This window comes from Hyperolius riggenbachi, chromosome 7 (genome assembly GCF_040937935.1).
Source record: "Hyperolius riggenbachi isolate aHypRig1 chromosome 7, aHypRig1.pri, whole genome shotgun sequence".
Lineage (NCBI taxonomy): Eukaryota > Metazoa > Chordata > Amphibia > Anura > Hyperoliidae > Hyperolius > Hyperolius riggenbachi.
In genome coordinates, this window is record NC_090652.1 from 143,116,727 (window position 1) to 143,139,241 (window position 22,515).

General features: G+C 47.7%; 1 protein-coding gene across 1 annotated transcript in view; it reads left to right on the forward strand.

The window, feature by feature from the left end:
- The first annotated feature begins 19,365 nt into the window (after positions 1-19,365).
- SHISA9 (shisa family member 9) overlaps positions 19,366-22,515 on the forward strand; it is a 628,900-nt gene continuing 625,750 nt past the window's right edge. Inside the window, exon 1 of the mRNA XM_068244713.1 lies at positions 19,366-20,108. Within this exon, the coding sequence (XP_068100814.1) occupies positions 19,591-20,108 (518 nt within the window). The 5' untranslated portion in view covers positions 19,366-19,590. The remainder of the gene's footprint in view (positions 20,109-22,515) is intronic.

The window sequence follows — 22,515 nt, forward strand, 5'->3', positions numbered from 1 at the left end:
AGTGGGACGTTAAAGTCCCATGTTACAGCAGCTAGTAACGCAGCCTAGCTCACAGCACTGTAAAATTAATGCGCTGTTCACAGTGCCCACGTTGCGTTAGGGTATAACGCTGCACGTTAAATGAAAGTGCAGCATGCTGTACATTATACCCCTATAGAGCTGTGTTAGATTGTTTGCACATGCTCAGTGACTAGCCACATGGCTAATTAATATTCACTGCACTGTGGTGACTCGTGATGGGACTCGTAGTGTTGTCCGGTTCATGAACGAATCGTTCATTTGATCCAGATCTTTTTTGTGAGTCAAATCATTCGGATCATCACAATGAAAGATTCGGTTCACAGTGGATGTCTTTCTGGAAGAAACAGGAACATACAGAATGAACAGTGCAGGGACTTTTTTTTTTATTAATCAACAAACTTAAAGCATACAAGGAATAATAAATAAGATAAAAAGTATGCCTGTAAATCAAAATACCATCATACAGCATACAATGAAATAAATATAAAAAGTATGCAATACAAGTAAGGAAACAAATATTATCAGGGAAAATCTTTCCCACACCATAATACAACTGAAACAACGCCATGATTACAGAAAAACTCTGTCAATGTACCCAAGAAAATACAAATCAAGGAACAAAACTGTGCTATGCACATAACTTGTGGACAAGAAACTGTTCCATACTCCAGAAGTATAGCTGCTGAGGAGACATCACTCATCTACATTCAGACAAACAGGACAACCAGACAGAAGGAAAAAAATAAAACACATAACACCAACCACCACCCAAAAGGACACAAGTCAACACCTACATCACATTATTCAAAACAAACAGGACAAAAAAAGAAAAGAAAAGAGAAAGACATATAACATACACCACCATCCAAAAAGTGAAGGACAACACCCACATTACACCATACATTCCACATACATATCGCGGGACTTTTACGCCCGACCAATAAGCAAGTACATAAGAGTAGAAGACACTACACAAGACTAGACTGAAAAGAAATTGAACCCCAAACACAGGACAAAACCGCACCAAAAACTAAAAAGAAGAGCACAAAGGGACACTCCCCTTGTGTCTGCTGCCAGACTTCAAAAAAAATGTCAAAGAAAAAAAATCTAAGGTGTACAAGAGAAGTGAAAGACAAGCTAACACCCAGGAGAGACCTCCACCAGTTTAAGGAGGCTTGATGTTCTGCCACGCCAGAACCCAAGCCCCTCTCCCCAGTTTCTTTCTCTCCAAGAACCGAATATTCCTCACCTCACCGAGAATAGTGCTCACCACCACCTGGACAGGCAAGTCTCGCTGTCTAATAGCTAAGTCACACCGTGCCAACCATAAGTGTCTCCTAACCACTAAGCTGACTACGTATAAAGTGCTCAAATCATAACCCTGGCGCTGATTGAACGCTCCATAGGCCCACTCAGCATAACTGAGATGCGCCAGAAACGGGATATTCAGAGCCCTCCCCACCTGTTTGTACACCTCCACGTTGAAAGGGCATGACATCAGGAAATGGTCCATGGTCTCCTCAACAGCACACCCCTGTCGAGGACAACCACGCTCTGCCACCTGCCGACACTTCATGTTCCCTCCAACGTAAAGTTTGCCCTGGAAGGTAAGCCAGGCGATGTCCCACAATTTATTCGGAACCCGCGGCGAATTCAACAAATGCAAGCCCTCCTCCATAATTGTGCCTGGGCAATCCCTCAAAGCCAGTGAGTCAGGAAAGTAAGAGTCCACCAACCTAGCCGACAGGACTTTCCTGTCGACCGATCTGATGTCCTCCACCATCAATCCCCACTGCTGCAGTTTCTTCAAACAAGGCAAGACATAGGTCAGAAGGTAGCCATGACGTGCTCTCAGATTTTTCACTGGGCCACCGCTCTTCCATTCTCTAAGGAAAGGCTCACACCAAGTCTGGAAGATACCTACCCAGCTAGGCGGGTTCTCCAACAACAAACTACCAATGTTGTGTTTAATAAAAATCAAGGAGAAAAAAACGATCGGGTTGACCATACCTAAGCCACCCTCCCGCCTAGCTTTGTAAGTAATATTCCTGCACACATGGTTTAGCCTGTTTTCCCATAACAATAGGAAAAACAGGCCATTGACCCTGGTGTACAGGGATGCTGGCAAAATTGTGACATAACTGACATATAACAATATTGGTATCAGGTAAGTCTTGATCAGGTCAATCCTTTCCCTAAAGGTCAAACTCCAACCTTTCCAGCGAGTTACTTTCCTGTCGACATCAGACAGCTTGCTTTCCCAATTTCGCAGGCCATAATCGCCTGGGCCGAATTTGATGCCAAGAATCTTAATTTCTTCCTGAGGCAAGGGAAAAGACCCAGGAAGTCTAAAGGACTCTCCAACTTTACCCATCCAGAAAGTTTCACACTTATCCGGATTGATCTTCGAACCAGATGCCAATGAGTACCTGGTGATCTCCTCAGCAACAACCAACGCCTCCTCTGCATCCGAGACCACCACAGTAACGTCGTCGGCATAAGCCACCACCTTCAGAGATGAGCTACCAGAGATGCCCACTGGAACCCCACCAAGCGTGCTGCCCTCTAGCCTCCTCACGAAGGGGTCGATGGCAAACACGTATAGTAGAGAACTCAGCGGACAACCCTGGCGGACCCCCGAGCTCACCTCAAAAGGCTGGCCGATCCATCCATTGATCAGCATAAAACTTTCAGCCTCCTTGTATAAAGTTCGCAGCCAATCTACAAACCCCCCCTGCAAACCATACACAGTAAGCAACCGCCATAGGTACTCATGATTGACCCGATCAAAGGCTTTGGACTGATCCAACGTCAGCAGGTATTTTCCCCAACCATCAGCCCTGCACCGTTCCAGGACTTCCCGGACAGCTAACAGTGCTGAGAGCGTGCTCCTTCCTACAACAGAGCAGTGCTGATGGCGAGAAAGCACATCTGTCACCTGGGACAACCTCCAGAACAAAATTTTTGCCAGGATCTTCCTCTCGACATTGAGAAGGCTGATGGGACGCCAATTCTCAATCATCTCAGGATCACGACCTTTTGACAACAGGATTACTGCAGATTGCCTCATGGAGGGTGGTAACTGGCCCCCAGCAAGGCAATCGTTGAACGCACCAGCCAATTGAGGGGCCAGGATGGACACAAAGGCCTTGTAAAACTCAGCCGTCAGTCCTTCCGGACCCGGGGTCTTTTTAGGTGCGAAGCCACCAATGGCTCTCGCTACTTCATCTGCAGTAATCTCCGTAGTCAAGTCTATGGCAGAAATATCAACATCTTCCAGACCCGGCGTGGAAGCCAAGAAGTCTTCCATCCTCGCCTGGTCAAGTGGCTTCTCCCCAAGCAGATCAGCGTAAAACCCTCTAGCGATGGCTAGAATCTCTGCCCTGGACTTTGCCAGAGATCCCGAGCCATCCCTGAGACTGATGACCGTCTTAAGCGCTGCACTTTGTTTAAAACTCTGGTAAGGGTCAGGTGAGCGGTATTTACCATGATCCCTTTCCAGAGCTAAAGAAGCCAGCCGGTCGTACTGCTGCTGCCTAAGTTGAAGTTTGACCTCAGAGATCTCCCCCGGATCTCCGCCCTCAGAGACGAGAACAGTCAACCTCTCCCTTAGACGCTGGTAAGCTAGATTTCTGCCAATACTCCTTCGGGACGCTAGACCCTTGAAAAATCTCACAGCACGTTTTTTGACTTCCTCCCACCACTCAGACCTATTGTCAAAGCAGTCCAGGATGGAAACCTGTGCTTGAAAAAACTCCTCAAAGGATTGTCTCACCTCATCTTCCAGTAGCAGGGACGAATTCATCCTCCAAATACCCCGACCTCTGGGAGGAGCATTTGAAGCATTCAAGCCCACCGACAGAATAAGGTGATCCGAGAACTCCACCGCCAACAACTTAGGAGTTGAAGTGATGAGGCCCTTTGAAACAAAAAATCTATCCTAGACCTAGCACTACCTCTATAAAAGGTGAACCCCGTGAGATCTGGGGAGTGACGAACGTGCACATCCACCAGATCCGCCTCATCAACTAATCTAGCTAAATACTTACCATCTACGCCTATCTGGACCTGGGCCCTTGCCCTGTCCTTGGCCCTAGTGACGGTGTTGAAATCACCACCCAGGATCACAGGATAGGCTGAAAAAAGGTATGGCCTGATCTGCATAAGAAGGCGCTTTCTCTCCCCCTTAGACTTGGGGTCGGCATAGATGTTGATTAGCCTGAGATCCTGCCCCCTCATGCAGACGTCCAAGACCAGACACCTACCCATCTCTACCTCAATTACTCGCCGGCACGTTACCATGTCGGCCCTAAAAAGGACCGCCACACCACTACCAGGCTCTCCCGCAAGAGACCAAAAACTCGGACCAGACACCTAGTCCCTCTCGGCTAGCCAAAGGTCAGCCAAAGAGGTGAGCCTGGTCTCCTGCAGGAAAAACACATCAGCCTCATGGGCAGCTAAAATCGAAAAAGCCAATTTTCGAGCCCTGGTCATTTTGATGCTGGCAACTTTGATCGTCGCCAGCATGAGTGGTGGGGGAACAGCCATCAGAATAATTTAGGTTTCCCTTTATACTCTTTTTGACAGTAGACAAAAACTAAAACAAAAATACAACGTCCACAAAAAGAAAAAGACATAAACACATAGGACCATGTCCCCTCAGACAACTTCAGGGGTCTCGACCACCATCTCCTCCTCTTCCGATGAAAGGGGGGAGGCAGCCAAAACACCAAACCTGTTTGAGAGTTTCAGGTCTCTACTCTCTTGTCTCCTCTGCTCAACTGTCTGCCTTAGCGTCTGTCTCTTCTCTTCAGAGAAGGACCGAGGTGCAGACTTTGACCCAGTATTCCTTTTTTTCTTGATTTTGAACCTCTGCTCGAGATATTCTTTCTCCTCTGCCGACAGGTGCTCCCTCCTGCAAGGGGCGGAGGAAGCACCCGTCGGCTCGGGAGGTGAAAACACAAAGGCTCCTGAAATCGAAATCACGTTGACAGGCAGGGAGGCAGCCCCACCTTCAACGGGAGAAGAAAGGGTAGGAACAGGGGAAGGTAAAGGAAAGGCAAGGGAAGGAGGAGCGGGAGGAGGAAGGTCAGGGGGAGGAGGAGTGGAGGGGGAGGGAGATCGGGAGAGGAAGGGAGAGGGTCAGCTGGTGAAGGGAGGGAAGAGGAAGAAACCCCCTTGGGAGGATTTCTCCTCCGAGGCTGCGGAATAGGAGGATTTGTTGGGGGATCTCCTGGAGCAGGGGTAGGGCCCTTAGTCCCACCACCTCTCCTATCCCCACCAGATCTAGTAGACCTGGTTCGCTGCTCCTTGGGAGGAGAGTCCCCGCCACAAGCAGCATCCCGGACATAAGTCGATGACCTGGGTCCAGATTGCCCTACAAGGGCCATGCTGGCTGGAGGAGGAACCGAGGAAGGGGCAACAGAAGAATGGTCAACAGCACAATCCAATAACTCAAGTAGTGACATATTAGGATCTGGCACTGGGGCGTCCTGTCCCTCCTCCATACGGGCCAACATGGCCTTCTTGAGATCCGGGGGCATCGTGTTCCAGGAGACCGGGCACGCTGTGTACGGATGTCCATACTCAAAACAGAAATTGCATTTTATGCGTTTGCACATGGATGCAGAGTGCCCAAACTCCTGGCACCGACTGCACCTCGGATCTGGGCACCCGCTCGCCAGATGGCCCCGCTTGCCACATTTGTTACAGGTCCTGGGCTGACCGGGATAGAAGGTGACCACTTTGTCCCGCCCTATAAGGGCAGAACGGGGAATATGGGTGACGACCCCCTCCTTGATGCGGAGTTTGATCGCCACCTCATATTCCCCCCACCAGATTCCCAGGCTTACAGGACCCTGTGGGGCGGGGACATGAGGTCTGCGTAGTGCTGAACCCAAGTCATCAAGTCACGCACCGGGATACTCTCGTTTTGGACTACTATGTGTGCCTTCCTCTCTAAGGACTGTCTTGAAAGGGGCACCACAGCGAACCCGTGCCATTGCCCGTTCAGGGACTCCCCCAATCTCTTTTCTAAGAAGGCCTCCATTCCCTGCTGCGAAAGGAAGGACACATCATAGTAGGGCGGTGGATCCCCTGGAGCCAGGATCGCGAATAAATCGGCGGGCCTAAACCCCAGGTCGAACAAATAACCGACAAACTCCCTTTTTGTGGGAATTGCAGAAGGGTGTTCCCACTTAAGGCGAACAACGTTCCGTCGGCCTGGGGTGTAGGCCTCCGACTCTGTCTCCAGGGGAGCCAGGACCCTCCTCCCTAAAGCAGTACTTCTAACCGCCCTGGAATATGAGACTGGTTTTGCAGAAGATGTGCCCCTGGCTGAGGCTGCCATGGAGTTAAGGGCCCCCGGTCTCGCAGCCGGGCCCAACTCTGGGAAACCCCCCCTTGTAACATACTCCAATTCTGGAGGCTCTGCCTCTCCACCCTCAATTGTCTCCACACCCACCTCAACCACCCCACCAGACACCTCCTCAGCCACATTAGAGGTGGAAACAGCGGGAGAAGGGGGCTTGTACCTGGGGGCATCAGGGCTTAACCCAAAAATGGTCGCCATAAAGGTCTGTCTACCTTGAAAATCAAAACATTTAAATTTCTCATCTTCCACCACCATTTTTTCTCCCACCTGCCCTAAACTCCAACTGGCGACCACAATCGGGGTCACCCATGCCCACCAGATGCAAGCCTGAGTAATCCCCCCCTGGTTCCACCTCCTTAACTACTGTCTCATTAACATGAGCATCAGTAACAACCAACCGCTTCTTCTCCAAGCGTACAATTAAATCCGCGGTCTGAAACTCTGTGATTAGATCATCCTTAACCACAGGAGGCGGTTCTAAATGCTTTTCCTTTCGTTTTCTCTTTTTCTCCCTTTTCTTTCTCCTTTTCTCCCTCTCCCCCTCACTCAGGTCATTATCAGACTCTGAACATGAAATTAAATTTCTCTCAAACAATACATCCAGCATTTAATTATTTGGTGACCTGATTAAGCCCCCCTTCTGGACTAAGAGTATTTCACCACCCTCCTCCGCTTGTAAAAAGGACCCTTTCTGGACACCATCACTATCCTGATCAGTCTCTTCGACCACAACCTGCTCAACATTATCACCTGTGTCACCAAGCAGTAACCTCACACGTTTGCCAATTTTATTTCTCCCTTTTTTAGTTCTTTTCTTCTCAAAAGGTAAAGTGACATTTTTCTCACCCTCCAGGACGATTCCGGATTCCATCACCAGGGAGTCTTGGCCTCCTCTACTGTCGCCATCAGGAAAGAGCTCCTGGGCCAATTGTTCCATCCCATCAACAGGGGGAGTCCAGCACCCAAGGGAGTCTATCCTTTCGTTGTCCGCAGAGTTCCCCTTAAGAAAATCCTCCTCGGACATTTCCAGACTTGCTTGCTCGGTCACCTGTACCTTCTTTGTAAGTTTCCCCTCTTTTGGGGTCTCAGAAGATCCTTTGGTATCCTCCTCGCTTGTCTCCTTGTTTTCAGGGACAATGGGTAACTCCTCCTGTGCATTTGCATGCACCTCCTTTTCTTTTTCCTTGAAATCCGCCTCTGGTTGCGGAACTCCGCTTGGAGGCTGTTTCTCTGCATCCCCTGCATCCATCTCCACATCTAGCAATAAAAGGCTTCCCTTGCCTTGACTTTCCGCATTGGCAGGCTGAATTCCGCCTACAGCTGTATTGGTGGTAGTGGAGTTTCCGCCGCCATGCGGACTTTCAGCCGCAACACCTCCAGAAGAAAGTCCGCTTACCGCTACATTAACGCCAATGGGGTTTCCGCCTCCATGCGGACTTACAGCCGCATCAGCCTTAGGAAAAAGTCCGCGTTCGGCCTCATTGACGTCTATGGAAATTCCGGCTTCAGGCGGAAAAGCAGCCGCGGACGTCACTTCCGCCTGGCGGACCGGAAACTGGTTTGGCGTTGTCGGGCTGCCGCTCTGCAAGCCGGCGCCATCTTGAAAAGCCTGCATACGATGCGGGGAGCGTTCCCTGCAACTCTGGGCACACGTCCCCACTCCCAGCTTTACCCAAGAACCCACATCAGCCACTACAAGTGACCTTGATGTGGGAACCAAGGCTCCACCAGGAGAGGGATCCATGCGGGCATCCGGGGAGGCCGCTGCAGCTCCAGCCACACCACCACCTCCAGGTATTTCAGAGGGGGGCATGCCAGCCACAGCACCAGCAGCACCCACACTGCCATCCACTTCCTCACCAGAGGCCCCGGCAGCAGGCATGCTACCCAGACCCCCAGCAGCAAGGACAGCAGCACAGGCACCACCTGCACTTTCCCGGGCACCCACCGCAGAGTCAGGTACTCCCCTCACAGCCACTCCCCTCACTTCAGTGTCTCTTTAAGGCTTAATGTAAACTGAATGAGGAAACTCACTTCAAGTTAGATACATATCTATGTAGAGGGAACTGCACAACAAGGATGAAGAGGGACCCAGGACGGATAAAAAACTCAATTAAAAGCAAGATAAAATGGAAAAGAATGGAGGTGGCTTACCTCTCAAGCAACACAACCAAAATGTAAACAAAGATAGATTTTATTTGTATAGGCAACACATTTCATGGGTACAAGCCCACTTTCTCAGGCCAATAACAGCACGCCTATTTTGTAGCTTTTGAGAGGTGCTCTGAGCTTTTCTGGCTACAAAATAGTGGCACTGTTATTGGCCTGAGGAAGTGGGCTAGAGTATAAGCTTGCAAGGATAGGGACCTCCTCCTATTTTTTATTTGGCTGTAATGCTTATTTCCTATTTTGCTGTAATTTATGATATGAACGCGAACCAATTTTAGTGATACTGTATCTCAATCCGCACATTAACTATGTATGTATTTGTACATGTATTACCAGATGTCACGACTGTACAGTGTCTAGAACTTCATCTCTCTGTATGTAGATGGAAGGCTCTGGATACCATAGAGCCTTCCCGGCCCTTGGTCTGTCCTGTCGTTCTAGCACTGTCCCCCATCCAAGTTTTGAGACTGGCTGTGTCTTTGGTGCTCCTCAGGCAGCCTTCAGAAGTACTTGTGTCCAGAGCGTTTTTGAAGACAGGCACATCTGTACTGTGCATGCAAAAGCTCTGACTCTTCTTCAGAAGTGCTCAGGAATGTGATTACTTCAGAAGGTTGCTGAGGATTGCTGAAGAGGTATTTGATGTAACAGATCACATAGTATCTAACCATAAAGGGAACCCAAGGTGAGAGTGATGTGGAGGCTGCCATATTTATTTCCTTGTAAACAATGCCAGTTGCCAGGCAGCCCTATTGATCTTCTAGCATAAGTAGTGTCTGAGTCAAAACCCTGGAATGAGCATATGGCTAATCCAGTAATACCTGAGTCAGCTGACTCAGAGTCCCTGATCTGCTGTATGCCTGTTCAGGGTCTATAGCTAAAAGTATTAGAGACACAGGATCAGGAGGACTGCCAGGCAATTGGTATTGTTTAAAAGGAAATAAATATGGCATCCTCCATATCACTCTAACTTCAGTTGTCCTTTAACCTCCTTGACGGTATGGACGAGTATACCCGTCCATTACCGCCGGAGGTCGCCGCTCAGGCCCTGCTGGGCCGATTTTTATGAAATAAAAAGCAGCACACGCAGCCGGCACTTTGCCAGCCGCGTGTGCTGCCTGATCGCCGCTGCTCTGCGGCGATCCGCCGCGAGCAGCGGCGAAAGAGGGTCCCCCCAGCCGCCCGAGCCCTGCGCAGCCGGAACATATAGTTCCGGCCAGCGCTAAGGGCTGGATCGGAGGCGGCTGACGTCAGGACGTCGGCTGACGTCCATGACGTCACTCCGCTCGTCGCTATGGCGACGATATAAGCAAAACAAGGAAGGCTGCTCATTGCAGCCTTCCTTGTTTATTCTAGGCGCCGGAGGCGATCGAAAGAACGCCTCCGGAGCGCCATCTAGTGGGCTTTCATGCAGCCAACTTTCAGTTGGCTGCATGAAATAGTTTTTATTTATAAGAAAAAAACCCTCCCGCAGCCTCCCTGGCGATTTTAATAGAACGCCAGGGAGGTTAAGTAAGTTTCCTCACTGCTGCCGCTGGTGTAATGTAGATCTCACTGCTGCCACCTGTGGTTTTTGCACCACTCGTGCATCGGGGGGGGGGGGGGGGAGAGGCAACCCTGATCTGCCACCTCTATTGAGAATTGTCTAGTGTGTGTACAGGGCTTAAAGCGGATCCGAGATGAAAAACTAACTATAACAAGTAACTTGTCTGTATACCTTATCTAAAGTTTAGATAGTTTACACAGCAAATCTAGCTGCAAGCAGTTTTAATAGAATATGATTATTTATTCCTGTGATACAATGACAGCAGCCATGTTGTTTGTAAACATTACACAGGGGCAGGCTTATCTGTATCTTGAGCCATCAGCCTAATCCCCTCTCCTCCTCCCTCCTCCCCTCTGCCTCTGAAATCAATGGCTAGTAACACCTCCCCCTCCTCCTGCCCAGACTGAGCTCCCATGAGCCCTTGCTACTGCCAAGGCTCTCTGAAAACCTGTGGGCGTGGCTTTTTTAGTTTATAGGGAATTAGAGTATTAAAACAAAAACAAAAAGTATTTGGCTTGAAGAATGCCCTATAAACAATAGGAAAGGAACACAATTATGCAATGTGTAAAAGTTCACCTCGGATCCACTTTAATAGTTACACCACCCCCCCCCCCCCCCCCCCCCCCACACACACACACACACATTGGAAAATTAAGTACAGAGCGTTATTTGAAAATGTCAGTTGGGGAGCTGCTTAAGAGGAACTGTCGCGGAAATCTTAACATTTAAAACACATACAGATAGTCTTTATAAAGAATAAAGGCCATGCTGAGGATCCCCTGTGGAGAGATGGACTAGCCCAAAACCTGTCGGTAATGTCGGTAATGTCAGATTTCTGCTACCCACTGTAAGTGACAGCAACATAGGAGAAAAGTAATGTATGAAAAATTTTACTCTGGAAGAAACGTACTTCTCATTCGTATGTGTTTTAAGTTTTAAGATTTTCGCGACAGTTCCTCTTTAGTAAGTGGTAAATATGTTTACTAAATGCCTTTGTGTCCTTTGTGAACTGGAACATACTGATTTCCCTATGGAAAGAAACATCTCACTGATGAGTCATCAGTAGGGATAAGAATGTTCATTGTACCTGACATACACATGTGGATAATATCTTCATTCAGCAGGGTGGTGAGGGTCATTGTCAAATATCGTATCAATATCTGCCTTAAATGATTATTAACTACTTAAAAGGCAAGTACTACTTCCCCCACTTGAGCTTGGTTAGAGTTAAACAGATTTCAGACTTAGAACAATCTGTACCCCTATTGATGCTATTGCTGTATCATTTGATGAAGCAGCTTTGTGACCCTCAAACCCCCAATTGCTTCTCCCCTGCTCAGTGTCCAATCACCCTTTCATTTGAGAAATTCAAAATGATCATAGGTGTATGGAGCTGATATTTTAGAGTCAGCGCATCACTAGCAGTGACTGAATTTGTTGGAACATCTATGTGTATAGCTGCTTTCAGACTTGCAGGACAGTGAGTAAGAGAGATAATACCCATATGCAAAACTCAAGAGAGAACAATTTTATTAAAGTTCTGATTAAGACACAGGACATTAGACCCAAAAGTAATTACTGGACAGGACTGATATTTCCCACCACGGCATCGCTTAGACTCAATTACCTTCATCCCGAAAAAACACAGAGCAAAAGCACACAATTGGTTGTCATGGATACTGACTTAAATAGTAAACAAAAGCATAGACATCCATATAGCAAAAAAAAAAAAATGACACTCAGACTCAAGTTACAGTACAAACAAACCAATTTAATCTAGGACATATCCCTCAATCTAAAAACAAATACAGAAAAGACAGTGAGGGCAGTAACCAGTAAATGAAGTTACACAAATAATTGTATATATCGGACACGTAGTGTTGAAACAGCCGCATACTAACATAAATAACTGTGCAGCAAAACACTAATACACTCAGGGCCGAAACCTTTGCCTCAGGCGGCACTTCTGGGGGGCGGCACCCGCCCCGTGTGTGTGGGGGGGCCGCCCGAGCTGGAGGGGATAGCGGGCAGGAAGGGGGTATTGTGCCTAGCGACAGGGAGGGGGGTCGCCCCCCCCCCCCCCCGGAGCTAGTCTACTTTAGGGGACCCACCGCAAATCCCCATAGACAATTTCAGCTGGGCAGCAAAACGGAACAAATGTCTTCCGTTTGCTTGTTTAAACCTCCTCAAGCCTTATATTCTCTGGTAGCTAAGCATGCCCTCTAACGAATTTTGCGGGTTTCGGTCAAAAAAAAGTTGTAACTGACTGTACAGGAGCCGCCAAACGGCCGCAATTTCGGGTCCGTCAGCCATCTTGGTTCTGCTCTGCAGGTCGTTTCTTCCTCCTCATTGGAGGGATTGTTCGGTGGGGGCGTGCCAGCTTCTGTCAGCAGCTAACAAACCCTCCAATGAGAAGGAAGGAAGGACCTGCACAGCAGAATGAAGATGGCCGACGGAACCGAGATTAAGGCTGTTCGGCGGCTCCTACACAGCCAATTTCAACTCTTTTTTTGACCGAAAACCTCACAATTCGTTAGAGGATATGCTTACCTATCCATGGGTATAAGGCTTGTGGGGGTTTAAACAAGGTGAAAGCGGACATTTGTTCCATTTCTGCAGCCCAGCTGAAAGTGTCTATGGGGATTTGCAGTGGGTCCCCTAAAGTAGACTAGCTCCCCCCCCCTCCCTCGGCTGGGTCCTCCGTCCTCCGCTCCCCTCCTGCTTTAAAGAGTTATGTCGCTGGCTGCATTGTAAGAGGCAATGGGCGGGGATCACTCACCTCTTCCTCGTTCCAGCGTGCGCTCCACTGACGACACTTCCTGCTACGCCGCAGGAAGTGTCGTCAGTGGAGCGCACGCTTAACGAGGAAGAGGTGAGTGATCCCACCCGTTGCCTCTTACAATGCAGCCAGCGACGTAACTCTTTAAAGCAGGAGGGGAGCGGAGGACGGGGGACCCAGGCGAGGGAGGGGGGGGGGTCTGACCCCCCTCCCCGCCGCTAGGCACAATACCCCCTTCCTGCCCGCTATCCCCTCCAGCTCGGGCGGCCCCCTCACACCCAGAGCTTGGGGGGGGGGGGGGGGGGGCGGCGATTTCTTTCAAAATTGCCTCAGGTGGCAAAAAGTCTAGGGCCGGGCCTGAATACATTAATAAAGCATAAATGTAAATGTATAGCACAGCAAGGAGGATCCGTGCACCAGGGTCTGCCGGTGCAATTTATTAAAAAGGTTGCCACAAGAGGCCAGCTAATACAGTAAGGGTAGAGATCACAGAACACCTCAATATACATAAATATATGGATCCACACAGCTCAAAAAGCAGAATCAGCTCCTGCCCCCACAGCATAGGCAAGTTTAGAGTGGGATTAGTGGTGCCCAGAATCCCATCTCAGACATCTGCAGCACATTACAGAGTACATAGTCATGTCACAGACTGTCCTCAGAGGAGCTCACAATCTAATCCCTACCATAGCCATACTCTAATGCCCTACCATATTATTATATTGTGCGTGGCTGAGAGAGATCTTTCAGGAATCCCCCCCCCCCTCCCTTTGAAAATTCCGGGTTTGCCGATGCATTGCACTAACATGTGTCGCCGAACATGCCGCTTCATAAGTGGTGCAACTCTGTCAAAAGACCTTATCAGGCACCTACAGCAGTAAACTATCTCTAAATTCACTTTCAATTATCTTACTTTCCTAATGCATTTCCTGTTAAAGGATACCTAAAGTAAGAGGGCTATGGAAGCTGCCATATTTATTTTCTGATAAACAATACCAGTTGCCTGAAATTCTGCTGATCTTTTGCCCATAACAAGCGGGCAAATCCAGTCAGACTTCAGTCAGAGGACCTGATCTGCATGCTTACTCAGGATCTATGGCTAAGACTGGATTCACACTGCGTGTTGCCAGTGGCGTAGCTACAAACCTCTGGGCCCCGATGCGGAATCTGGATGTGGGCCCCCCACGGCAACAACAGCCCCCGGCAACACCCGACGCACACACATATCCAAATCCCTATAGCCAGCTATAGGTCCCCCCAGTATAGGTAGCCAGGCATAGGTAAGCCAGTATAGTTGCCCCCGGTATAGGTTAGCCAGGTAGGTGCCTCCAGCATAAGTAGCCAGTATAGTTGCCCCCAGTATAGGTTAGATAGGCAGGCGCCGCCGGTATAGGTTAGATAGATAGGTGCCCCCAGTACAGGTTAGCTAGGTGGGTGCCTCTAATATAGGTAGCCAGAATAGTTGTCCCCAGCATAGGTTAGATAGGTAGGTGCCCCCAGTATAGGTTAGTTAGGTAGGTGCCTCCAATATAGGTAGCCAGTATAGTTGCCACCTGTATAGGCTAGCTAGGTGCCCCGAATACAGGTTAGACAAGTAAGTGCCCCCAGGTTAGATAGGTAGGTGCCCCCCAGTATAGGTTAGATTAGGTAACAGACCCCCAGTATAGGTTAGATGAGGTAGGTGCCCCCCAGTATAGGTTAGGTAGCTGCCCCCCAGGATAGATTAGGTAGCTTTCCCCCAGGATAGGTTAGATTAGGTAGCTGCCCCCAGGATAGGTTAGAGTAGGTAGCTGCCCCCCAGGATAGGTTAGAGTAGGTAGCTGCCCCCCAGGATAGATTAGGTAGCTGCCCCCCAGGATAGGTTAGATTAGGTAGCTGCCCCCCAGGATAGGTTAGATTAGGTAGCTGCCCCCCCCCCTCCAGATAGGTTAGGTGGGTAGCTGCCCCCCAGGATAGGTTAGGTAGGTAGCTGCCCCCCCAGGATAGGTTAGGTAGGTAGCTGCCCCCCCAGGATAGGTTAGGTAGGTAGCTGCCCCCCCAGGACAGGTTAGGTAGGTAGCTGCCCCCCAGGATAGATTAGGTAGCTGCCCCCCAGGATAGGTTAGATTAGGTAGCTGCCCCCCCAGGATAGGTAGGTAGCTGCCCCCCAGGATTAGGTAGGTAGGTAGGTAGGTAGGTCTCCCCCCCCATAATGAAGGGGGGAGCCGCAGCTGCGGGGAGAGCAGCCCGACCTCTCCCTCCCTTCCTCTCCCCCCCCCTTCAAATGCAGAGTGCGCGGCGCACGGAAGCGCTGTAGGCAGAACTCACCTCCGTCCCTGCGCCGCTGGTCTCCTCCCGCTCTGTATAGATGTTGTTACACGCTGCTTCCTGTTTAGCCGGAAGCAGTGTGTAACAACATCTATACAGCGAGAGGAGATCAGCGGCGCTTGGAACGCAGGGACGGAGGTGAGTTTCAGCCTACAGCGCTTCCGTGCGCGTCACTCTGCATCTGAAGGGGGGGGGGGGGCCCGGGGAGAGGAAGGGAGGGAGAGGTCGGGCTGCCCTCCCCGCGGCTGCGGCTCCCCCCCTCCCAATAGCGCGCATGGCGCACGGGCCGCACTCAGTCCTGGCCGCACTACAAAAAGACATGGGCCCCCCCGGGCCCCTCCCCCGCCTCTTCAGGAGCCGGGCCCCTCCCCCGCCTCTTCAGGAGCCGGGCCCAGTCGCGCATGCGACCGCTGCGACCTCTATTGCTACGCCCCTGCGTGTTGCGTGAGGCACGCATTATAATGTGTGTGCAACGCAACAGAGCACTGTGAAAGGGCCCTAAAAGTATTACAGAAAGAGGATCAGCGGGACAGCCAGGCAATTTGTATTGTTTACATGGAAATGAATATGGCAGCCTCTATATACCCCTGACGTCTGATGTCCTTTAAAAGCATCTCACGAAACACCACCAGGTATTCACTGTATTCCAAGTATCAAATCTATCATATTGGCCCATATGCAATTCATGTTTTCTCCTGAGTTATCTCCTAGGAGATCATTTTCATCTTCTCTTTAAAATAACTTTTCAGCATTTTACAATTGAAAAAGCACCCACATGTTGGTGAAAAGGCACTATCAAAAATATATTGAGTGTTTCTTGCTTGCTGGTGGTTAAAAATGCATTTTATGACAAGGTGTCAAAATATCACCAAGGTGAAAAGTCAGGCGGAAAGGTGATTAGCATATTGGCCATTAACTTCTTTATATGCACTCTTTTATTAAAACAGGTGAAGGTGGCTGCAAAAATATTATATACCTGAATAGGTGAATAGGATCAAACTTAGTGGGTATAGTCCAGCTTTGCGGCCATATTGTAGCCTTAAGGTGCCCATTAATGGTACAACTTTTTCATCAGATGCGATTTTTCAATGCACTTTCTAAAGTAATAGAAAGGTAATTATCAATTGTTCCCATAAACGGGCCAATTAGGGTACAGTGCTGCAGGCTGGGCTCTTTTCATCCGATGGGTTCAGTGCTGCAGGCTGTGCTCTTTTCATCAGATGGGTTCAGTGCTGCAGGCTGTGCTCTTTTCATCAGATGGGTTCAGTGCTGCAGGCTGTTCTCTTTTCATCAGATGGGCTCAGTGCTGCAGGCTGTTCTCTTTTCATCAGATGGGCTCAGTGCTGCAGGCTGTGCTCTTTTCATCAGATGGGTTCAGTGCTGCAGGCTGTGCTCTTTTCATCAGATGGGCTCAGTGCTGCAGGCTGTTCTCTTTTCATCAGATGGGCTCAGTGCTGCAGGCTTTGCTCTTTTCATCAGATGGGTTCAGCGCTGCAGGCTGTGCTCTTTTCATCCGATGGGTTCAGTGCTGCAGGCTGTGCTCTTTTCATCCGATGGGTTCAGTGCTGCAGGCTGTGCTTTTTTCATCCGATGGGTTCAGTGTTGCAGGCTGTGCTCTTTTCATCCGATGGGTTCAGTGCTGCAGGCTGTGCTCTTTTCATCAGATGGGCTCAGTGCTGCAGGCTGTTCTCTTTTCATCAGATGGGCTCAGTGCTGCAGGCTGTTCTCTTTTCATCAGATGGGCTCAGTGCTGCAGGCTGTTCTCTTTTCATCAGATGGGCTCAGTGCTGCAGGCTGTTCTCTTTTCATCAGATGGGTTCAGTGCTGCAGGTTGTGCTCTTTTCAGCAGATGGGCTCAGTGCTGCAGGCTGTTCTCATTTCATCAGATGGGTTCAGTGCTGCAGGCTGTGCTCTTTTCATCCGATGGGTTCAGTGCTGCAGGCTGTGCTCTTTTCATCCGATGGGTTCAGTGCTGCAGGCTGTGCTCTTTTCATCAGATGGGCTCAGTGCTGCAGGCTGTGCTCTTTTCATCAGATGGGTTCAGTGCTGCAGGCTGTGCTCTTTTCATCAGATGTGTTCAGTGCTGCAGGCTGTGCTCTTTTCATCAGATGTGTTCAGTGCTGCAGGCTGTGCTCTTTTCATCAGATGGGTTCAGTGCTGCAGGCTGTGCTCTTTTCATCCGATGGGCTCAGTGCTGCAGGCTGTGCTCTTTTCTTCCGATGGGCTCAGTGCTGCAGGCTGTGCTCTTTTCATCAGATGGGTTCAGTACTGCAGGCTGGGCTCTTTTCATCAGATGGGTTCAGTGCTGCAGGCTGTGCTCTTTTCATCAGATGGGTTCAGTGCTGCAGGCTGTGCTCTTTTCATCAGATGGGTTCAGTGCTGCAGGCTGTGCTCTAATTATGAATTAACATATAAGTATGCAAGCTTGTGTATACAGATATAAAGTACCTTAAAGAGGAACTGTAGTGAAAATAACATAATGAATAAAATTGTTTTTTTTATATTTTTACAATATCCAATTATAGATTATTTACTCAGTATTTACCCATTGTAAAATCTTTCCTCTATCTGATTTACAGTCTGAAATTTATCACGAGTAGTAATAATAATCAATAATAATCCAAACATTTGTATATCGCTTTTCTCCTGTCGGACTGAAAGCGTTCAAGAGCTGCAGCCACTGGGAACGCGCTCAAGAGGCCACCCTGCAGTGTTAGGGAGTCTTGCCTTGAACTCCTTACTGAATGGGTACTGACCCCAGCCAGGATTTGAACCCTAGTCTCTTAACCAGTACTAGTGACGTCTTTAGATCTGCCAGGTGATCTGTATGGAATGTCCGTTACTGACAGTTCTATGCACAGAGGGAGATACTGTTTGCTTGGCATTTGCAAAAAAGCCATTATTCCCCACAATGCAATGAGGTTCACAGACAGCAATCTGTCAGGACCATGGTCATGACATCACACTGTGGGAGGGGTTTCACCCCAATATCAGCCATACAGACCCCCGATGAAATCTATTCGAAAAAGGTAAAGATTTCTAGTGGGAAAGGGGGTGTCAGCTACTGATTAGGGTGAACTTCAATACTTGGTTAAAGTTCCTTTTAAAAGGATCACAGGACTATACAACATAATTATGAGCATGCATGTGAGAATACAATATTTACACAGAGAAACAAATATATAGCAAATATATACGTCCAGTACTGGAAGCTGTGCTCTAATTGTTATAAACTTCATAGCAACAAAGGGTAACAGTAGTGGTATAAATGTACAACTTTAGATCACTCCCCTGTAGTTATGCCCCTGTAAATAGCACTATTGTTAGAAGCCTTTTTTACTAATAGACTATTGGTGGAGGATATCTATGTTAACACAAGCAAGAGGACTGATTAAAGAATTCACTTTTATAGGATAGATTTTTTTCTAATACATATTCCTCTTATGATGCCCATACATGGTACAATTTTTTCATTTTCTTCGATTAGATAATTTTGTTCAATTATTCCATTAGATTGAATATAAAGATTTTTCCAATATGTTCAATTGGATTTTTATTGATCAAAAAAAAGATTCTTTTATACTTTCATTCGATTCGATCGTTTTGGTCGAATAAACAGGAAAATTGAACATGTTTTATTGTACCATGTATGGGCACTTTTAGAGCATACTTTACCTTTGCTGATTGTGATTGATGCACACCTTATTCATGAACACTTGATCGAATTTACAAGAAGGTTCCCTGTATGCTGAATGCAGTAGGAAAATGTCACTGGTTTATGTACAGCAAAAGTGCAGGCTCAGGCTGTCCTTGTTTACAATGTGAAGTTGACACATGTAAAGCAGGACAGACTGAACACTGTTGTTGAAGTGATTATGAACATAACTTTCTTGACTAGCTTGTGTACAGTCTCAGCCTGTGCACACAATGCTGAACAGAAAGGGAATAATGGGATATTGTGCTGGCTCACCTAGTACTCATTTAAAAGGCATCCGTCTGCATCTGTTGGAAACACTCCCTCCTTACTCACGACCCATGTCATCCCTCCCTCAGTCTCTACTCCTCCTATATGTATTCCTCCCCTTGCCTCCTCCTCCCCTCTGTCCCCCTCTCTCTCACTCTGTCTTTACACTACTCTAACAATCCAGAATCCCCTCTGCTTTCCTCGATTCCACAAGTGCAGATCAGTTAGTGCTGCTGCACACAGACGCAGACAGAGATCACTGCAAGCAAGGAGAGGATTATCACACCTTCCAGGTGAGGACTGCAGTAATCAGATCTGGTACTGATGATGGACTTGGACTGATGGGCTGAGGTCTCCTGTCTTCTGCTCCCCATGGTTGTTTTTTTGCCACTTTGGATCTTCTCTATCAAGATAGAGGAAGGAAGCTACTTATCATGAAAGGGAAAAGGGTAATACTGTATTACTTCCTCGCGGATCTCTTTACTTTTCTGTGCTGGGCACAGGTGAAAGGTGGGCCACACTTTGGGAGCACTGAAGTAGTCTCCGACGTGAACCTCTCCAATGCCGGAGATCTGGAGTCTTCAGAACCTCCTCAGACTGCTGAGGGGTGCAGGGGGTATTTTGATGTCATGGGTCAATGGGACTCACCATTTAACTGCAGCTCCGGGGAATTTATCTACTGCTGTGGTACTTGTGGCTTTAGGTACTGCTGTAAGTTCAAAGAGTCGAAACTGGATCAGAGCACCTGTACAAACTATGACAGACCCATCTGGTTGCAACCAGGGAAGACACCCCCAAAGCTTGATGACCCACTACACGATCCTACTAGGGATAAAACCAATTTGATTGTGTACATCATATGTGGAGTAGTAGCTGTCATGGTTCTCGTTGGGATATTCACCAAACTTGGACTTGAGAAAGCGCACAGACCTCAGAGGGAAAACATGTCAAGGTTGGTCATTCTTTTAGATATTAACCCCTCTATGCCTAAAATCAATGACAATCCGTGTTATTATCCTCTCTAGTGCGGAGCTCTGCATGATCAGAGGCGTTCACTTGATGCTTTCAGCACCTGGCGCTGTCCACTAGTTACTAAACAGTTCAGCGAGCTGAGGTTGTGAGAGCCAACAGTGGTCCTTCATTGTAGCTTTGTCACAGCGCCTATTTGACATTAAAGATGACTGAGACTGAACTATGACCTGTAAATATCTCGCTATAACTACTACCCTTACAATATACACACGGATAATAAGGTACTATAAGGTTAGATTCCTGTGTACAACACCTCTATCTAGGACATAGTATATTCTCATAGCCTAGCGGTGATATAAACAAATATACCACCCACACGGTCGCTGCAGAAATCGTCTCATTTGCAGCCCTGGATATTAGGTTCAGTTGTATCTTCTACGCATCGTGGAATCTGACTTGGCAGCCAAGAAGCAGCATCTTGCACGGGAGATGGGGAGCGCACGATCGATCCACCTGCTCAGAGTGGATGCCTGTGTATTTAGGTTAAACTCCTTTGCAGGCGTCCCCTCTGTGCATCGAGCAGGTCTTTCCTTGCATAGGGGATAATCCATTTAACATGCATGTGGCTTAATTGTGAATAAAGGGCTTTTTGCAAGGCAATGACAACTGAATCCTGGCGATTCTACGTGTGTAAATGGTGGTTGACTGCTCACATTTTCTAGGTTATCCTTTTGTTGGGTGATGATTAGCACTGGAAGGGGGGGGGGGGGGGGAGTAGAGGGAATAAAAGTGGAGCACTGAGGGAGAAGGCAACGAATAAGTAGAATGAGGTTGCCACAGAGATGCCTTAATATATTGCATATTCAGCGGGTTACTGTTACAAATAGCAAAGAGGAGAAAACAGGAAATATGTAAACAAGTACTACAACTGAATTATGTACAAACATGAGGTTACTGAGCAATGCACTAAGAAGGAGAGAGAATGAGAGGGAGAGAGATCTGTGTGGGCAGTGGGCAGGTTGACAGTTTGGGACAAAAGCCCATTTTTCCCATCATCTCAACATTCAGATCGTGTCAGCTTCTGTGTGAAGACATAACATATTTTTAACTTCTCTGTTCTCTGTGATTCATTATGCAAATCTCAGCCACATGATAGCAGATGGAAACATGTTTGGATATAAAGGGTTCTGACTTTCTGTGTAAACTCACATAAGCCCTATCTATCTATCTATCTATCTATCTATCTATCTATCTATCTATCTATCTATCTATCTATCTATCTGTCTCATCCCTGCTCTGTTACCTGACACTGATTATGTGTATTTATGAATGTTTGTCATTAGCCTATACCTGATTACCACCACTGACCTATTTTAATTGAGATAAATGACATGTTTATTGCAAGGGCTGATGTTTTGCACTCTACCTGACTTAAACCATCATCAATACTGTCATCACTCAGTAAATCATGCACAATATATGGTCACATGGTATTGATAAGACTCATCAAGGTTTATGTAATAGGGGCAAAGTGCTATGTTGCTTATTGACCTATGTCTGCCAATTAGATCTCATCTTTTTCTAGTTGATAGTAGGCACAACGCAGAGGAATAATGTGGTGTTTGTAGACAGTACATAACACTTGTCCCTGTTGGAGAAAGGCCTTCGGAGACATGTGACTGAACTAAATGAATGCACTGTTACATGGATATTGTGAATCCTCTGTACCTTAAAATAATACAGCACACAATTAGCTGGCTGCATGCAATAAATCAGCTGCTTTCACTTGCTTCATATGGTTTTTTTTTAGGTAATCCGTAATTGGATTATGCCCAGCATTGAACATGTTGATGGTTTGTAGAGTGTTTTTTCTCTCCCTATCCATATCAATTAAAATTGTTATATTGATTTCCCTTTAGAGATTGTTTAGTTGTAACCCTTTGGGAATGTGTTTACTTTAGCTATTGTGATAAATGTCTTCAGCAGTGAGATTCAATACTGTGGCTAGAAAATGAAGGAAGAGGGGAGAGGGAAGGTTTGTGGCCTATGGCAGAGAATATGAGGGGCCACTCAGGTGGGTTTCAGTACTTACAGTATGTTCTTATGATCCCTCACTTTTTTACACCAACTGCTTAGTTTTATACATCAAAGGTCAGTATGGGAAGTGGAGTATTCCAGAACAACCAATCAGAATGACTCTTCAATGCCTCTGACTGCTCCAAATTGTAAGAAGCTGAACTGTGATTTGTTACTCTAGCTTACTTCATGTTGCCCTGCATCATGGCTGTTTGGCAATGCCTTACTAGATAAGCCAGAACTAAATGTTTTTCTTTAGAAATTTCCTTCAGCGTTTCCTTTCCTTACAGTATCTTCAGGGAAGAGATACT